The 13,649-nt window shown below is 65.8% G+C and overlaps 1 protein-coding gene across 1 annotated transcript in view; it reads right to left on the bottom strand.

Annotated features, from left to right (window-relative positions):
* MUC2 (mucin 2, oligomeric mucus/gel-forming) overlaps window positions 1-13,649 on the bottom strand; it is a 44,170-nt gene that overhangs the window by 19,576 nt on the left and 10,945 nt on the right. The window contains exons 3-30 of the mRNA XM_039840379.1: window positions 13,102-13,372; window positions 12,201-12,315; window positions 11,805-11,895; window positions 11,582-11,691; window positions 11,274-11,484; window positions 10,902-11,027; window positions 10,285-10,402; window positions 10,058-10,196; window positions 9,865-9,975; window positions 9,711-9,780; window positions 9,440-9,577; window positions 8,957-9,121; window positions 8,361-8,455; window positions 8,012-8,138; window positions 7,397-7,646; window positions 7,204-7,256; window positions 7,023-7,123; window positions 6,546-6,697; window positions 6,163-6,301; window positions 5,752-5,862; window positions 5,487-5,666; window positions 5,110-5,349; window positions 4,285-4,455; window positions 3,976-4,108; window positions 3,342-3,489; window positions 2,522-2,562; window positions 1,941-2,144; window positions 12-918 (exon numbers count right to left, since the gene is read on the bottom strand). Coding sequence (XP_039696313.1) covers window positions 12-918; window positions 1,941-2,144; window positions 2,522-2,562; window positions 3,342-3,489; window positions 3,976-4,108; window positions 4,285-4,455; window positions 5,110-5,349; window positions 5,487-5,666; window positions 5,752-5,862; window positions 6,163-6,301; window positions 6,546-6,697; window positions 7,023-7,123; window positions 7,204-7,256; window positions 7,397-7,646; window positions 8,012-8,138; window positions 8,361-8,455; window positions 8,957-9,121; window positions 9,440-9,577; window positions 9,711-9,780; window positions 9,865-9,975; window positions 10,058-10,196; window positions 10,285-10,402; window positions 10,902-11,027; window positions 11,274-11,484; window positions 11,582-11,691; window positions 11,805-11,895; window positions 12,201-12,315; window positions 13,102-13,372 — 4,717 coding nt within the window. The remainder of the gene's footprint in view (window positions 1-11; window positions 919-1,940; window positions 2,145-2,521; window positions 2,563-3,341; window positions 3,490-3,975; window positions 4,109-4,284; window positions 4,456-5,109; window positions 5,350-5,486; window positions 5,667-5,751; window positions 5,863-6,162; window positions 6,302-6,545; window positions 6,698-7,022; window positions 7,124-7,203; window positions 7,257-7,396; window positions 7,647-8,011; window positions 8,139-8,360; window positions 8,456-8,956; window positions 9,122-9,439; window positions 9,578-9,710; window positions 9,781-9,864; window positions 9,976-10,057; window positions 10,197-10,284; window positions 10,403-10,901; window positions 11,028-11,273; window positions 11,485-11,581; window positions 11,692-11,804; window positions 11,896-12,200; window positions 12,316-13,101; window positions 13,373-13,649) is intronic.

Here is a 13,649-nt window from a genome sequence, read left to right as displayed (position 1 = left end):
TCTTTGTTGACGTGGTGGTTGGCGTTGGTGTTGGTGTCTCTGTTGAGCTGGTCGTGGGTGTCGTTGTTGGTGTCATTGTTGGGGTGATAATGGGTGTCGTGGTCCGGGTTTCTATAGTGGTCGTGGTGGTGGTGGGGACAGGCGTGGAGGCACAGTAGCCACAGCAGTAGACGTTGATCTCATAGTTGAGGCAGTAGGGCTGTGGTATGACTCCTCCTGGCCTCTGGTCCTGGTTTTTGCACACCAGCCCCACTGAGAGGTCGCACACCACCACTTGTCCAAGCTCTTCGATGGGAATGTCGGGAAACTTGGCAGCTCTGCAGGAGATATTGGCCGCCCAGTCTGGCTGACAGACGTTCTCAATGTTTTCGAAGTCTCCGCCTGGTTTGGTAAAGCTGGGTTTCCCGGAATCTTGCCAGCCTGTCCATCTGCAGTCATCCACACATGGAGTGCTTGTCGGTGCTGTGGTGGTCACCGTCGTGGTGCGTTCTGGTGTAAGCGTGGATGTCACAGTAGTGGCTGTCACCGTGGTCGGTTCTCGGGTGGGGGTTGGTGAAGTGGTGGCTGATGTTGAGGTCTCCGTGGTGGTGGTGGGGCTTGTCTTGGTGGTAGGGCTCGGGGTTGGTGGCGTAGGACACTTATCCATCGGCAGGCAACAATTGACACGAATCTCATAGTCATAACAGACTCCAAATGGTCCAATTCCAAACTGATCTTCGTTCTTGCAAATGAACCCAAACGAGACACTGCACTGAGCCTTCTGGCCCAGCTCCTCCCAGCTGAGGTGGGGCTCCGTGGCCGACCTGCACTGGATGTCCTCGGGGGCCTGGCAGACACTGCCGAATGTCTCTCGGTCGCCATCACTGCCATCAGCCGGGTTATTCTCGTTGATCCAGTCAGACCAGAAGCAGCACAGCTCTGGAGAAGTGAGAGCCAGTGTTGGTCATTCATGCCTGGGTGTGGCACCACCCCAAAGGTCACTGAGACTCAAAGAGCTCAGAGACCCCACGATCAGCTGCCCTGTCATCACCAAAGGACCAGATGGGAGGCTCAGAGAGTTGAGGGCTGGATGCCATGTCCATCCTCCCCTTCACAGCTAAACTGAGGCCCCGGGAGACACGAGCACCCCGACACCACACCAGGTGACAGGCCCTCGGAGCTCCAGCCCAGTGCCCCTTGCTCAGCTATTGTCAGGTCCTCGCACCCAAAAACTAATAACAAAAGGGTCACCCATTCCTGTGAGGGAACATGCTGGAAGGGGCTTGGTTTCGACTCTTGGCCAACAAAGTTGTCACCCGGAGCTGGTCCCCCCGTGTGAGTCTCTGGACTCAGCAGATCAGGAATCAGGAATGCACCATCTGCGTTTCCTGAGCAGAGGGCCGGGCAGGGGCCCCACAGCTGGTGTTGGGGCAGCTCCGTGAGCCCCTTTGTGGTATTTCCTCTCTGGGCCCCTCGATCACAGGGGACGACCGTCCACACACTTACTCGAAGTTGCTGAAGAGGGAGGTGACGCTGCAGCGAAGGGGAAAGGGCACGTCACTACGCAGGCGGGGACTCTAGCACTTTCGTCCCTACAAGCTCCCTTTTCCCGTGGCGGCCACGTCCTGCTGCCTCCCCGCGCACCAACCCCGGGAGCTGAAAGGCGCATCTCTGCTTCCCTAACTCCCAGGGCTGGGGTATATGTCCCCAAGTCGCCTTCACTATGGTCTGGACTTAGGCACATGGTCATGACTCGCGTCATCACGCCCAAGGCCAGGGACCGAGGGGACGTCCACTCCCTGAGTTGAGAGGCATGTCAGCATCCCTCCGCCCAGGGCCAGAGGGGAGACCTTGCCATGCTGGCCACGCTCGGGCCCTCGGAAGGGCCGCCTCTACTGGCTCAGGGCACAGGGGGAGGCAGGGGCTCCAGGAGGGGTGGGACGTGTGGCCCAGGGCCTCACCTGTGCTGGGGGTTGGGGTGCTGGTGGTGGTGGCGCTGGTGGTTGGGATGGTGGAGGGCACAGGGGTCATGGTGGGGGTGGGCTGGGAAGACAAGGGTGGTGGGGAGGACGTGCAGACGTTGAAGTGTTTCTCCACCGTCCCGTTGGGGCCACAGATCTCCCAGTAGCAGAAGGCGCGATCCTGGGTGTAATTCAGAATCTTCCCTGTGGGCGAGAGGGAAGCAGCCGTCAACACGGCGGGGACCAGAGCCCCTGGGCTGTGCTAGTAAGGGAAAGGTGGGGGACCCCAGCTTCTACAAGTGGCAAGCTAATGCCCACAGGAACCCCCCGTCCCCCCCATCAGATTATCAGATTGCAGAAGCCGTGTCACAGGTCAGGTGACAGGGTCCCAGGGCACCAGCTCCCCATCAGGAGAAAAAGGCCATGTGACGGGGCCCTCACGGGGGCTGCCGTAGACCAGAGGCTGGTGTGGGCCAGGAAGGGCCCCGGAGGAGACCAAGCACCCACTGGGCCAGCCCGCGGGCTCTCCTGGGTAGGGCCCTGGCCGGCTGGGTCGGGGGCAGCCACAGAGGGCAGCTTACCTTCCTCTGGCCGGCAGACTTGCGAGGAGTTGATGCATATGCTGGAAAGCAAGCACATGGCTGCAGGTGCTCAGGAGGCGCAGGCCTGGCCCGGAGCCCCAGGGTGCAGCCCCAAAGGCGCCCCCCGGGAGCCCACCCACCGGGCTGGAGCTGCAGGCAGAGGAGGGAGGAGGCAAGGCAGGCAAAAGCCAGATGGAGCAGAGAGGGCGAGAACAGGAGTCCTGTGCCCTGCCCCCCGCGTGCGCACATGCGCGTGTGCCTGTGCGCCTGTCCACCGTGCATATGTGTGCTCACGGCGTGCGTGTGCCTGTGCGCCTGTCCACCGTGCATATGTGTGCTCACGGCATGCGTGTGTGTGCACGTGTATGCGCCTGTCCAACTGCAGACATATGTGTGCTCACGGCGGCATGGCGGCAGGTAAAGAATGACGCGGTACGCGCCTGTCCACCCTGCGGCATAAGCAGGCCCACGGCGGCAGCGCTGCAGGCCTGTGTGTCTGTCCACCGCAAGGCATGGGGAAACACGGCAAGGCGCGGCAAAGATTTTCAATGCGTGTATGCGCGCCTGTCCAACTGGCAGATATGTAGTTCACGGCGCGCGGTGGTGTGTGTGTGTTAACGCATGCTTGTACAGCCATGCGCGTTTGTGCTCATGGGTGTGTGTGTGCACGTGCGTGAGTACCTGAGTGTGCCTGTACACCCATGCGCGTGTACACTCTTAGGTGTATGCATATGTGCATGACTGCGTGTGCCTGTGCAGCCGTGCATGTGTGCGCGTGGGCGAGCATGTGTGCCTGTGTGTGCCGACCTCCCCTAGGTACCAAGACTGGCAGGCTTTGTCTGTGGGGACAGTCGCTCCAGGGGGGTAGTAGGTGTCCTCCACGTAGCAGCCACATCTGTCTCTTGCGACGCACTTCTTCTGGTCCTCGTCATAGATGGGCCGGTCCTCAGGGCAGTGGGGGTAGCAACCTAGTGGCACAGGGCATGGGGCTTGAACCACGATGATGGACCCCACATCCACCAGACACCCCCCTTCCCGTTGTCCCTGCCAGGGCAGGTCCTTCTCTCTAGGACGCTCTTCTGGGAATGTTCTGGCCCAGAACACTGCCATAGGGCCAAAGGGACAGCCAGGCCCTGCCCACCTGCTTCAGCCCTCTGACCTCTGACCTGGCACCCCTCTCACGTCTTCATGTGGCTAGTTCTCAGCTCAAAGCCTCCCCCCCCCCCCCATCCTCTGAAACACGCCCGACCCCACTCTGCCTATTCCTGGTAGCACTTGCCACTCCTGGCCTCACGGGTGGAGCGTTAACCTACTTCCCTCCGCCTCTCCGCTCGAGGGCAGGGTCCGAGCTCAGGCTCTAAGCCCCCTCTATGAACAGATTCTTCAGCAAGGCGAGCCCGGTCTGCCTGGCGCTCAGGGCCTCTCGCGGGGGCACCGAGGTCCTCCAGACTCACCCTCCAGGTAGGACACGGAGATGTTGGAGTGGATGCCGTTGATGGTCCTGCAAGTCTCGAAGCTGCGGTTCCCACAGGGCTCATAGTGCCACTCGCACTCGTCCGGGGGGTTGTAGTAGTCACAGAATATGGGCTGGTGGGGCAAGGGGGGGGCGGGCAGGGGCTGACCCCCTGGAGGGCCCCAGGAAGGAAGCTTGGATCCTCAGGCAGGGAGAAGCGTGCAGGAGACCACGAACAGGTCCCTCAGATGAAATGCAGCACGCCCACGGCAGCGGCCCCAGCCCGCCCCGAGCATGCCCCAGGCGGGACAGGCGGGCACTCACGGCACAGGTCGGGCGTCCTCCAGAACACGCAGGCGCCCTCCTTGGTGCACTCCTGGGCGTAGGAGGCCACAGCAGAGCAGAAGCACTCACAGTCCCCACCGGTGTCACAGGAGCAGGAGTCATGAACGCAGGCTTCATAGAAGGGTTTGGGGTCCACCTGGGGGAGAAGCCATCCTGTGCTCTGGTCTGCACTACCCTCATGGGGCAGGTCGGCCCTGCCGGCCCGAGGAACGCAGGACCCAGAGGCAGCCCAGCTCCTGGGCCAAGGCATGCCACCCAGGGGTTGGCCACCTCTAGCTATGCAGACCTGTCCCTCAGGGCCCAGGGCCTTCAGCTGTAAGACGGCAATCGAGACCTGCCCCCATACCCTGCCACCGCCTGGACTGAGGGCTGCCTGGGTTATCTGTCCTTTTTTCTGCTCTGGGGGCACAGCCAGGGGTCTCAGAAGGAAGACTGGATGTCTGGTCACATGTCCAAAGGACACAGAGGATGGAGTTGAAGCTGGAGGACAGGTGCCTCATACTTAGGCAGCAGGAGGACCCCCCAGTGCGCACACAGAACCCACGGAGAGACTGTCTGGCCCCGCCCAGGACGTGCCACACCATGCCCATCCCGCCCATGCCCACCACCTTAACAGCCACACCCACCACCCTGGCCCACCACACAGAAACCCACCCAGCCCATGCACCTTTGCCAGCCCATCCACACCCGTAGCCATACCCACATGCGCCCGCCCCCACCACATCCACGCCCGCCACCTTGCCGCGTCCGCCCACCTTGCCACGCCCCGCCACATCCACGCCCCGCCCACCTTGCTGTGGCAGACACTGAAAACCGAGCTCTTGATGATGCTGCACTGCTTCTCCGCCCAGGCGCGGCGGTGCGGGTTCTTGGTGCAGGGCTCGGGGGTGGTGGTTACGTCCGGGCAGGTGGGGGCCTCCTTCCAGCTGTTCCCGAAGTCCAGCTCGCTCTCCACCACCATGTGGTCCCGCGTGGTGAAGTCGTTGTTGGAGCGCTGATCGAAGTTGCCGCACAGGCCGCACACGGTGCCCTGCGGAGACGGGCGGGTGTGCAGGGGCTTCCAGCAGCGGCTCGCGGGGGAGGGGCTCGTCCCCTCCCGTTCTCGGAAGGCCCAGCTGGGCGCGCGGCGGCCTCGGAGAGGCCGGGTGGGCAGGGGCGGCCGCGCACCTTGTAGGAAGGGGCCAGCTTGATGAAGATGGTGGTTTTCTTGTCCCAGATGACGATGATGCCGGTGCTGGTCTCCACCACCAGGTACTGCCCCACCTCCCGCGTGGTGTAGGCCACGTGGTGGCCCACATCACGCTGGATCACCATGCGGTGCTTGTCCTCCAGCTTCAGCTCCGTCCTCTGTGCCCAGGGGAAATGCCCAGTCACTGGCTGGCCCGAGGTGTCCGGGAACCCACGCGTCCGGGGATGGGCAGCAAGCACTCACCCCTATGAAGATCTTGATGGCCTTGGAGCAGGTGACACCCGTGGTGCCACAGGGGACGTTCTCGGTGATGATGCTGAAGGAGCTCAGCGAGGAGTTCTGGCCGCAGTAGTCCTGGGGGCCACAGAGGACGTGAGCCAAGCCAGCCATCACGGCACCCCACACGCCACACCTCTGCGGAGCCTCAGCCCCTCCTCCGCTGAGAGGGGACATCCAGCCGCACACGGGGCCTTAACCACGGCCCACGCGCCTGGTTCCCTGTGCACCCCACACCCCCACATAGCAAGGGAGGGTCACAGAAGGTGGGCAGTGAAAGGGCCGGCTCCTCCCACCCACAGGCCTCCTCACTGGGCTGGAAGCAGCTCAGGGCCGGCGAAGTGGGGACCAGAGAGCAGGGGAGGGTGCTGGCCTCACCTGAGCAGCCACGTAAGAGCAGTGTCCATCAAAGTCGTAGTACTTCCCATCAAAGGTGATGTAGTGGCCGCTCCCATAGATGGCACAGGTGCCGTGGCACACGGCCTGGGTGCAGGCCCAGCGCCCTCTCTGGCAGGTGCTGAGGAGAGCGAGAGAGGGGCCTGGAGCCTGGCCCTCCCGCCCCGCACAGAGGGCCACCGGGCCAAGTCCCCGAGGAACTGTGAGGACAGCTCCCGAAACCCGGCCCCTGCAAGCCCTCGCCAGCCCAAAAGCACGGTCCAGCACCCCCATTCAGGCCAGGGCACTGCCGGCGGAGTGGGAAGGGGGCCCCAGCCCTCCCTCTGAGCACTGGGGGCCAGGGTCAGCCAGGCCAGGCCACTAACCAGGTGTTGCAGTCCACCTGGATCTTGTTGCCGGGGGCGTACAGGTCCTTGTTGTGCATACACGGGCACTCCTGCTCCACGACACAGCCCCCGCGGCCGTCATCCACCAGCCCTTCCGGGCACACGCAGCCACTGATGCACTCTGTCTGGTACTGGGGGCAGCCGGAGAGGGGAGGTCAGGGACTTGGTGCCAGGCCGGCCCTGCCCTTGGCTGCTCGTCTGACACAGAGACACTCCTCACGTCCCCACCCACTTTGACCTCTCTCCTTTGGCACAGAGACAGGTGAGGGCTGCCTGCCAGGGACCCCTACACTTGCCCCTGTGCCCCTGATGGGCTGGGCAGGTGCCCACAGGCCGCCACCTCCCTCCAGGGACAGGGAGAGCCGACAAAGCCCCTGTGTCCACAGCACCCGGACGTCAGGGCCAGTACGGAGCCTGCCTGCCCCTCCCCTGCACGCAGCCCGCCCCGGCACGCACGTAGCCGGCCGCCAGCGTCTGGCAGCTGACGGGACGGGGAATCCGGACGGCCAGTGCAGTCAGGTTGCTGCAGTCCATGTGAACCTTCGGGGCTGCACAGCCTGTGGGATGGACGGGCCACCTCAGCTCAGCTGCAGCTGGGGCGTGGGGAGGGGCCATGCCCTGGGCAGCATCCACTTACTCTGGCTGAGTAGCTTGACCTGCATGCACTGCAGCCTCCCGTTCTGGCAAACGCTGCAAGGGAGAGGCAGGTGAGTGGGGGCTGTCGGGGGGTACAGGCCCCATGGCTCGGTGGGGCCGGGCAGAGCTGCGGGCTCCCCCAGGCAGAGCCGTCCATACCCACCCTGTGCCCTCCGCCCCACCCAGACACCCACCAGCGCTCCTCCTGCCTCAGAACCACCTCCCCCGCCTCCAGGTAGAGGCCACGGTGGTAGCAGGAACACTGTGCCAGGGGCACACAGCGGCTTTTCTCATCCAGGAAGGTGTGGTCCGGGCAGCCACAGCCATCCACGGGCACGAAGCCCGTGAGGCAGTGGGTGTCCGATTCTGAGAGCGAGCGGCAGGTCTGCTGGCAGGTGGTCAGGTTGTACAGGAAGGTCTGTGACTGGGGGCAGGAGTCCACGTCTGCAGAGGGAAGGGCCTCGTGAGGGGCCAGGGGGGCTGCCCGGCTCCCGACCTGCCTGCTGTCCCTGCGCCCCACCCAGGAGGGGCACACGCCTGCCCGGCCGAAGGCAAGTGTCCCTGGGACCTCCTGGGCCACACATTTACCACCCCCCACACACCTCCCCGCAGGGTGAACAGGCTGTGGCCACAGTGCCAGGACCCTCCCCGCCAGAGGAAGCTGGAGCCACGTTGCTGCAGCCGGCTGACCCTCCCGCCGGACCCCAAGGCTCAGGAGGAGCTGCCATAGGGGACCGTGTGTGACGTGAAGGCCAAGCCCCAGACCCATCCCACGGAGACCCCAAGACGCCTGCAGGGGGTGCACTCACTGCACACGAGCTCCCGCCAGCCCCACAGCGTGAGGCCCTTGGCGGCGCAGGCGCGCGCGTAGGAGGACAGGGCGGCGCACAGGCAGTCCTCGCTGTCCGCACAGCTGCAGGCGTCGTATCTGCACCTCTGGGCAGCGAAGCAGGGCGGTGAGCGGGGCGGGCCGGCCGTGACCTGTCCGCCCAGGCGCCACGCAAGCACTCCCGGACGCACACGAGTGTGCACACATGCTTTACACACACACACACACACTCAGCAACTTCCGGCAGGAGCATCGCTCCGCGGCGGGGCAGGGTCAGCCAGGTGCACAGAGCACACCTTGCTGGCCTGGACCGTGTGGGTCCCACCCACCTTGTAATACTCGGCGGGGTCCACGGCAGAGTGACACCTGCCGAAGGGGGTCTCTGTGTTCTTCAGCAGGGAGCACCAGTGCTCAGCATAGTTGGCTAGAGAGGGGGTCCGAACCTCAGTGGGGGTGGCCCCTCCCGGGCAGGTCCCCGGAGTCTGGCTGTCCGATCACCCCAGCTGGAGTGGACACTGCCCTCTCTGTAGACCAAGCCTTAGCCCCTCCCTCCAGGTCAGCTCACCCCAGAACGGTGCCCCCTTGCAAGCCAGGGGTGCCCACCACCTCCCCTCCTCCCCTCTACCTCCCCGGGCGCAGCGAAGCGTCATGGGGTGAGCGGGGTGGGAGGGCGTACTGTCATGGCACCGGGCCAGCCCCTGGATGTAGGCCTCCACCCAGCTACCCGCAGGCCCAGCCCCTGTGCCGTGCCGCTCGGCAGGCTGCCATCTTGGGCCGCCGTAAACCAGCCACGTGGCAGAAAGCAGCAGGGGGATGAGGGATGACCACCTTGAGCAGACAGGCACCTGTCCACACCCCATGTCCGGCCAGCAACCACATCTGCAGTGGCCCAAGGCCAGCCCTCCCAGGTGGGGCCGAGCCTCACCGGTCTCAATGTTGAGGGAGCAAGGGTCGTCCAGCCAGTCCAGCTTGTCATAGCAGCTCGACTGGGCCTTCCAGGTATTGGCAAAGCCGGCCCCGGTGGCCTCCACCAGCCCACCTGCCGTCTTGAAGTCGTCACTTTCCTGGCCATTGAAGTTCCCACAGAGGCCTGAGGGGCCAGGACAGGGTTGGAGAGGGGAAGCACCGGGGGGAGGCAGGACCAGGGCGGGGCCAGGGCAGGGTGAGGGACCAGGGCAGATGGTGGGTGGGTCCAGAGCAGAGGTGGGCTGGGCCAGTAACATGGGGAGGTAAGTCCAGGGCAAAGTGGGGTGGGGCCAGGGACCGAGATGGGTGGTGCCAGGGGTGGGGTGGGGCAGAGGATGGGCGGGGACCGATGGTGGGGTGGGCGAGGCCAGGGACAGAGGTGGGTGGGGCCAGGGGCTAGGGTGGGGGCTGCTTCTGTGGCGGAATCTGGAGGTCCACTCACCCTGCACCTGCCCCTGGGAGTCCTGGTCCAGCGTCAGGAAGAGCTGCATGACCGGCAGCAGCTGGACCTGCAGCCTGAGGCCGAAGGCGGTGTTTACGAGCAGGTGATAGGAAGACGGTTGGAAGATGGACAAGCTGGCTGCAAGGCGGGCGTGAGCAGCGTGAGCAGCAGCTCTGCCCGCCCTCTCCCTCCTGCCTGCTCCCAGCTCCCGGGGTCCCCCACCGTTACGTCGCCCCACCCCCGCGGGGGGGCGCCCTGGAGCAGGACTCACCCGCCACGTAGGGCAGGTTCACCTGCAGCTCGTTCAGCAGCACGCTGCCATCGGACTTGAAGGCCACCACCTGAGGGAAAGGCGGAGCAGACGGCAGGGTTGAGAAGGGCCTGGGCCCAGGGATGCGGGGAAGGGAGGAGCTGGGGGCACCCACGTTCTTCTTCTTGTCAGTCAGCAGCACCACCGTCTTCAGGCAGGTCTGCGTGTCCGTGGAGCCACAGGGGGCCAGCTCACCCAGGAGGGCATAGGAGCCATTGTGGTCGTCCTGCAGGGCAGGCAGAGGCTGAGGTGAGGACCCGCCGGGCCCGGCTCCCCCCGCAGGCCCTCCCCGCCGGCAGCCGGCCGACCTTGGTCAGCACGTAGTAGCAGTCCCCGTGGAAGGTATACTTCTTCCCGTCGAAGGTGGTGATGTGGGACCCACCCTCCAGGGCACAGGTCCCGGGACATGGCAGGTCTTTGCACACCCAGCGGCCGGCGTTGCAGACGCTGTCGGACAGCGGGGCTCAGGGCCAGGCACAGCCCTCCACTCCCAGCCCCCCAGTCCCCGGCCCCCAGCCCCGGGCCCCAGACCCACCACTGCTCGCAGTCGTTGGTGACCTGCTGGCCAGGCTCATACAGATGCCCGTGCAGCTTGCAGTGGCACTGGCTCACAGCGATACAGCCCCCGCCTGCGATGTCATCATACACGGTGCCTGGACAGCGTGGGGTGGGACGTTACACGCGGCCGACCTCAGGAGGTGCCGGGACTCCTGAAGTGGGGCTGCCAACTGGGCCTCCTATCCACAGGCACCCCTGGTCCTTTGGGTGACATGTGTGGCCGCCACATTGTCTGGCCAGCAGCTGGGCCTGAGAGTCTGGCTCTTCCCTGAAAGCTCCAGGTCCCATGGGCCGGGCAGGGGGAGGTGTGTCCACAGGTGGTGACCAGGAAAGTGCCCCTACCCAATACTCCAGAAGCCACTCCGGTGTATGTACGGGAGGGGCCTTGAGCCTTGTGCCTCTCCACCTGGACCTCGTCCCCTGACCGGGAGGGAAGGGCGCCACGCCAAGCTCCCTGTGCCATCTCCGCCCCACACCATCCCCTCAGTGCAGCTGAGAACCCGAGCCTCAGGCAGCGAGGCCACGTGTCCCATGGTGACCAGGCCCGTGGGCTGCACTGGGCCATGTGCCGCCCGCCAGCTCTGTGGCACTCACCGTCTGGGCAGAAACAGCCATCCATGCGGTGCTCCTCACACAGGCTGCTGATCTCCAGGTGAGAGCAGGTGTCCATGCAGGGCGAGCCGCTCTCCAGGTAAACCATGTTCCCAGGGCAGCTCTTGGCTGAAAGGGCAAAGGCAGGCCCCTGAGCCGGACGTGCCCGAGGGCGGCGAGCTGGTGCCCGGGCTCCCGCCCTGCTTCGCGAATGCCTGGCGCCCAAGGCCCAGGCTGCTTCTGTGGTCAGCAGATGTAGCTCCTGACCGGCACACCAGGACACCTGCCGTGGGCTGGTGAAGGTCGCCACGCCCCCCATGGGGCGTCCCGCCCCAGGGCCCGCGGCCGCCCTCCCCGCCCCGCTGCGGCACTCACGGCAGAGCGTGGCGTTCCTCCAGGTGCCCGGCTGCCCGCCGGCGTGGGAACACTGGCGCGAGAACTCGGCTACGGTGCTGCACGCGCAGGAGGTCCCCTGCGGGCACTGGCAGCGGTCCTGCACGCAGGCCTGCACGTACGGCTCCAGCGGCACCAGGCCCAGGCACTCCTCGAAGGCCGCGGCCGTCAGCAGCTGCTCACACTCGGCGCGCTGTCGGGCAGACATGGGCGGTGGGCGGTGGGCGGGGGCTGCTCGCGCCCTCCGCCTGGCTCTCCGCCCAGGGGCCGGGGCCTCGCCCGTGACTAACGTGCTCTGAGCAGGACACGGGGTCTGGAACCTCCTCGGGGTCGTCGCACACCACGTCGGGCTTGTTGACCTTCTGCATGTTCCCAAACTCCAGGGCACTGAAGAGCACGCCTGCGTGGGCATGGCCGGTCAGCGGGGCACAGCCGGTCAGCGGGGCACCGCCGGTCAGCGGGGCACCGGGGGAGCCTGGCTGGCCCCCGCCCACCGGGGCGCTCAGGACTCACCATCCGAGAGGAACTCGGAGTAGGTCTGCAGGCCGTTGTAGTCACCACAGAGGCCACACGTGTGGTTCTGGAACTTGCTGTCCAGCTCCAGCTGTGGGGGGCGGGGGCAGGTGAGTGGCCACAGGTCAGCGGGGCCACCGGCCGGGCAGCAGGGCAAGCCCGCATAGCCGGGCCACCTCAGAACCTTGCTTGAGTGGGTTCCAGTTTGAGCAGGACGGCTGGGGAGAGCTGAGGACCAGGGTGGGGGCGCAGCTCCCCACACCACCCCAGGGTCCCTGCCTCCGGTGGGTCATGTGGCCTGGCCCTTGCCGACCGCTCACCAGCCAGCCTCCTCCAGCAGCCCAGACAGAGGCCGCGGGCAACCCCGTCCCCACGCTCCCTGGGCCCAGCACCCACCATGAGTGAGTCCTCACGGTCCCACATGAGGGCGAGGCCCGTGCGGGAGAAGACCTTGGTGTAAGCGTCACTCTTCTCGATGAGCAGGCCAGAGCTGTAGTGTGGGGTGCTGACCCTAGGGGCCCGGGAGGGAGTCACACGCAAGCCCGCCCGCCGCCCCGAGCCCGGGCCTCGCTGTCTGGCCCCCGGAGGGGCCCGCGGCCGTGTGGAGGGCGTGCAGGGACGGCCCCCTCCGCCTCTCAGCCACCTCGCGTCCTGGGACCTCAAGCGGCCAGGTGCCCATCGAGGCTGCAGTGGCCGAAGGGTGCTGTCCACCTGGGCCAGCCTGCCGTCCCCCTCTCCCACCCTCCCCTGTCCTGGGCGGGGCCACCGGGGCCGAGGAAGGGGGCTTCTCCAGCCCCTGCACCCCCCATCGCTCAGAGTGCGCCCCAGCACTGTGCTTCCCCAACTCTGTGCCTCCGTGGCCCTGGACCCACCCTGCCCTGAGCCGGCCTGACCACCTGGGCTGCAGCCAGATCCCAACCCGCGGGGCAGGACCGAGCTTAGGGGCTCATTGTTCCAGACACAATGGCAGGACAATGGCTGGGGCCCTGGGGCGGGGCCCCCTACAGGCCCCACCCTGTTTCTGTAACTGTAGCTGGGGTCACAGGGCACCAGACCTCCATACCAGACACCTGGGCCAGGACACCTGGGCTGTCCCACCTCAGCCCAGAGAGAGGCTGTGGGAGACTGGCAGGATGAATAAACCCCCTGAGCCCCCCACCCCGTCCCTGGCCTGTGGGGGCTCCTGGAGGGGCGGGGGGACCCCGCTCACTGATGAATCAGTGGCCTGAGTTCAAACCCAGTGCCCTCCTCAGCCGAGTTAGGACGGGGCTCTGGGGCGCCGTCCGAGTCCACTCACATGGCCCCGTTCACCACCGCCAGCTGGCGGGTGAGGTAGATGGTGTCGTCCTTGACGGTGAGCAGGATGTACTCGATCTGGGGGTGACCCCCGTCGCTGCCCGGCGTGCGCTTGAGGTGCAGCGCGAACTCCTTGTAGGTGTCACGGCAGTCGGAGGCCAGGTTGTAGTCGCAGAGGCCGGGGAAGCGGAAGATGTCACCGTCGAAGGTTTTGTAGTGGAAGTCGCCCCAGGTACTGCACACGCTGTGGCCGTGGTTCCGGGTCCTGCCCTCTGGGAGGCAGTGGCGATGGAGGGTGAGCAGACCGGGGTGGCAGCTGCCCCCTCAGGACCCTCCCTGGGTGCCCGGCTGCAGCTCGGAGCCCCAGTCTCAGCGCAGGGCCAGGGGGGTCCTCCTGCAGGAAGGGCCTCTGCCGGACCTTGCCACCCAGCGTGCCGGGACAGAGGTGTCCTCATCCTGTTCCCAGCCTGCTCTGGACGAAGTGACCCCTGAAGAAGGGGCTCTTGGCCGGGCCCCTGATGCCTGGGCCTGAGGCGTCCCCCACCCGGC

This window comes from Pteropus medius, unplaced genomic scaffold, assembly GCF_902729225.1.
Source record: "Pteropus medius unplaced genomic scaffold, Ma_sr-lr_union100, whole genome shotgun sequence".
NCBI lineage: Eukaryota > Metazoa > Chordata > Mammalia > Chiroptera > Pteropodidae > Pteropus > Pteropus medius.
This window is presented reverse-complemented; position numbering and strand designations above follow the sequence as displayed.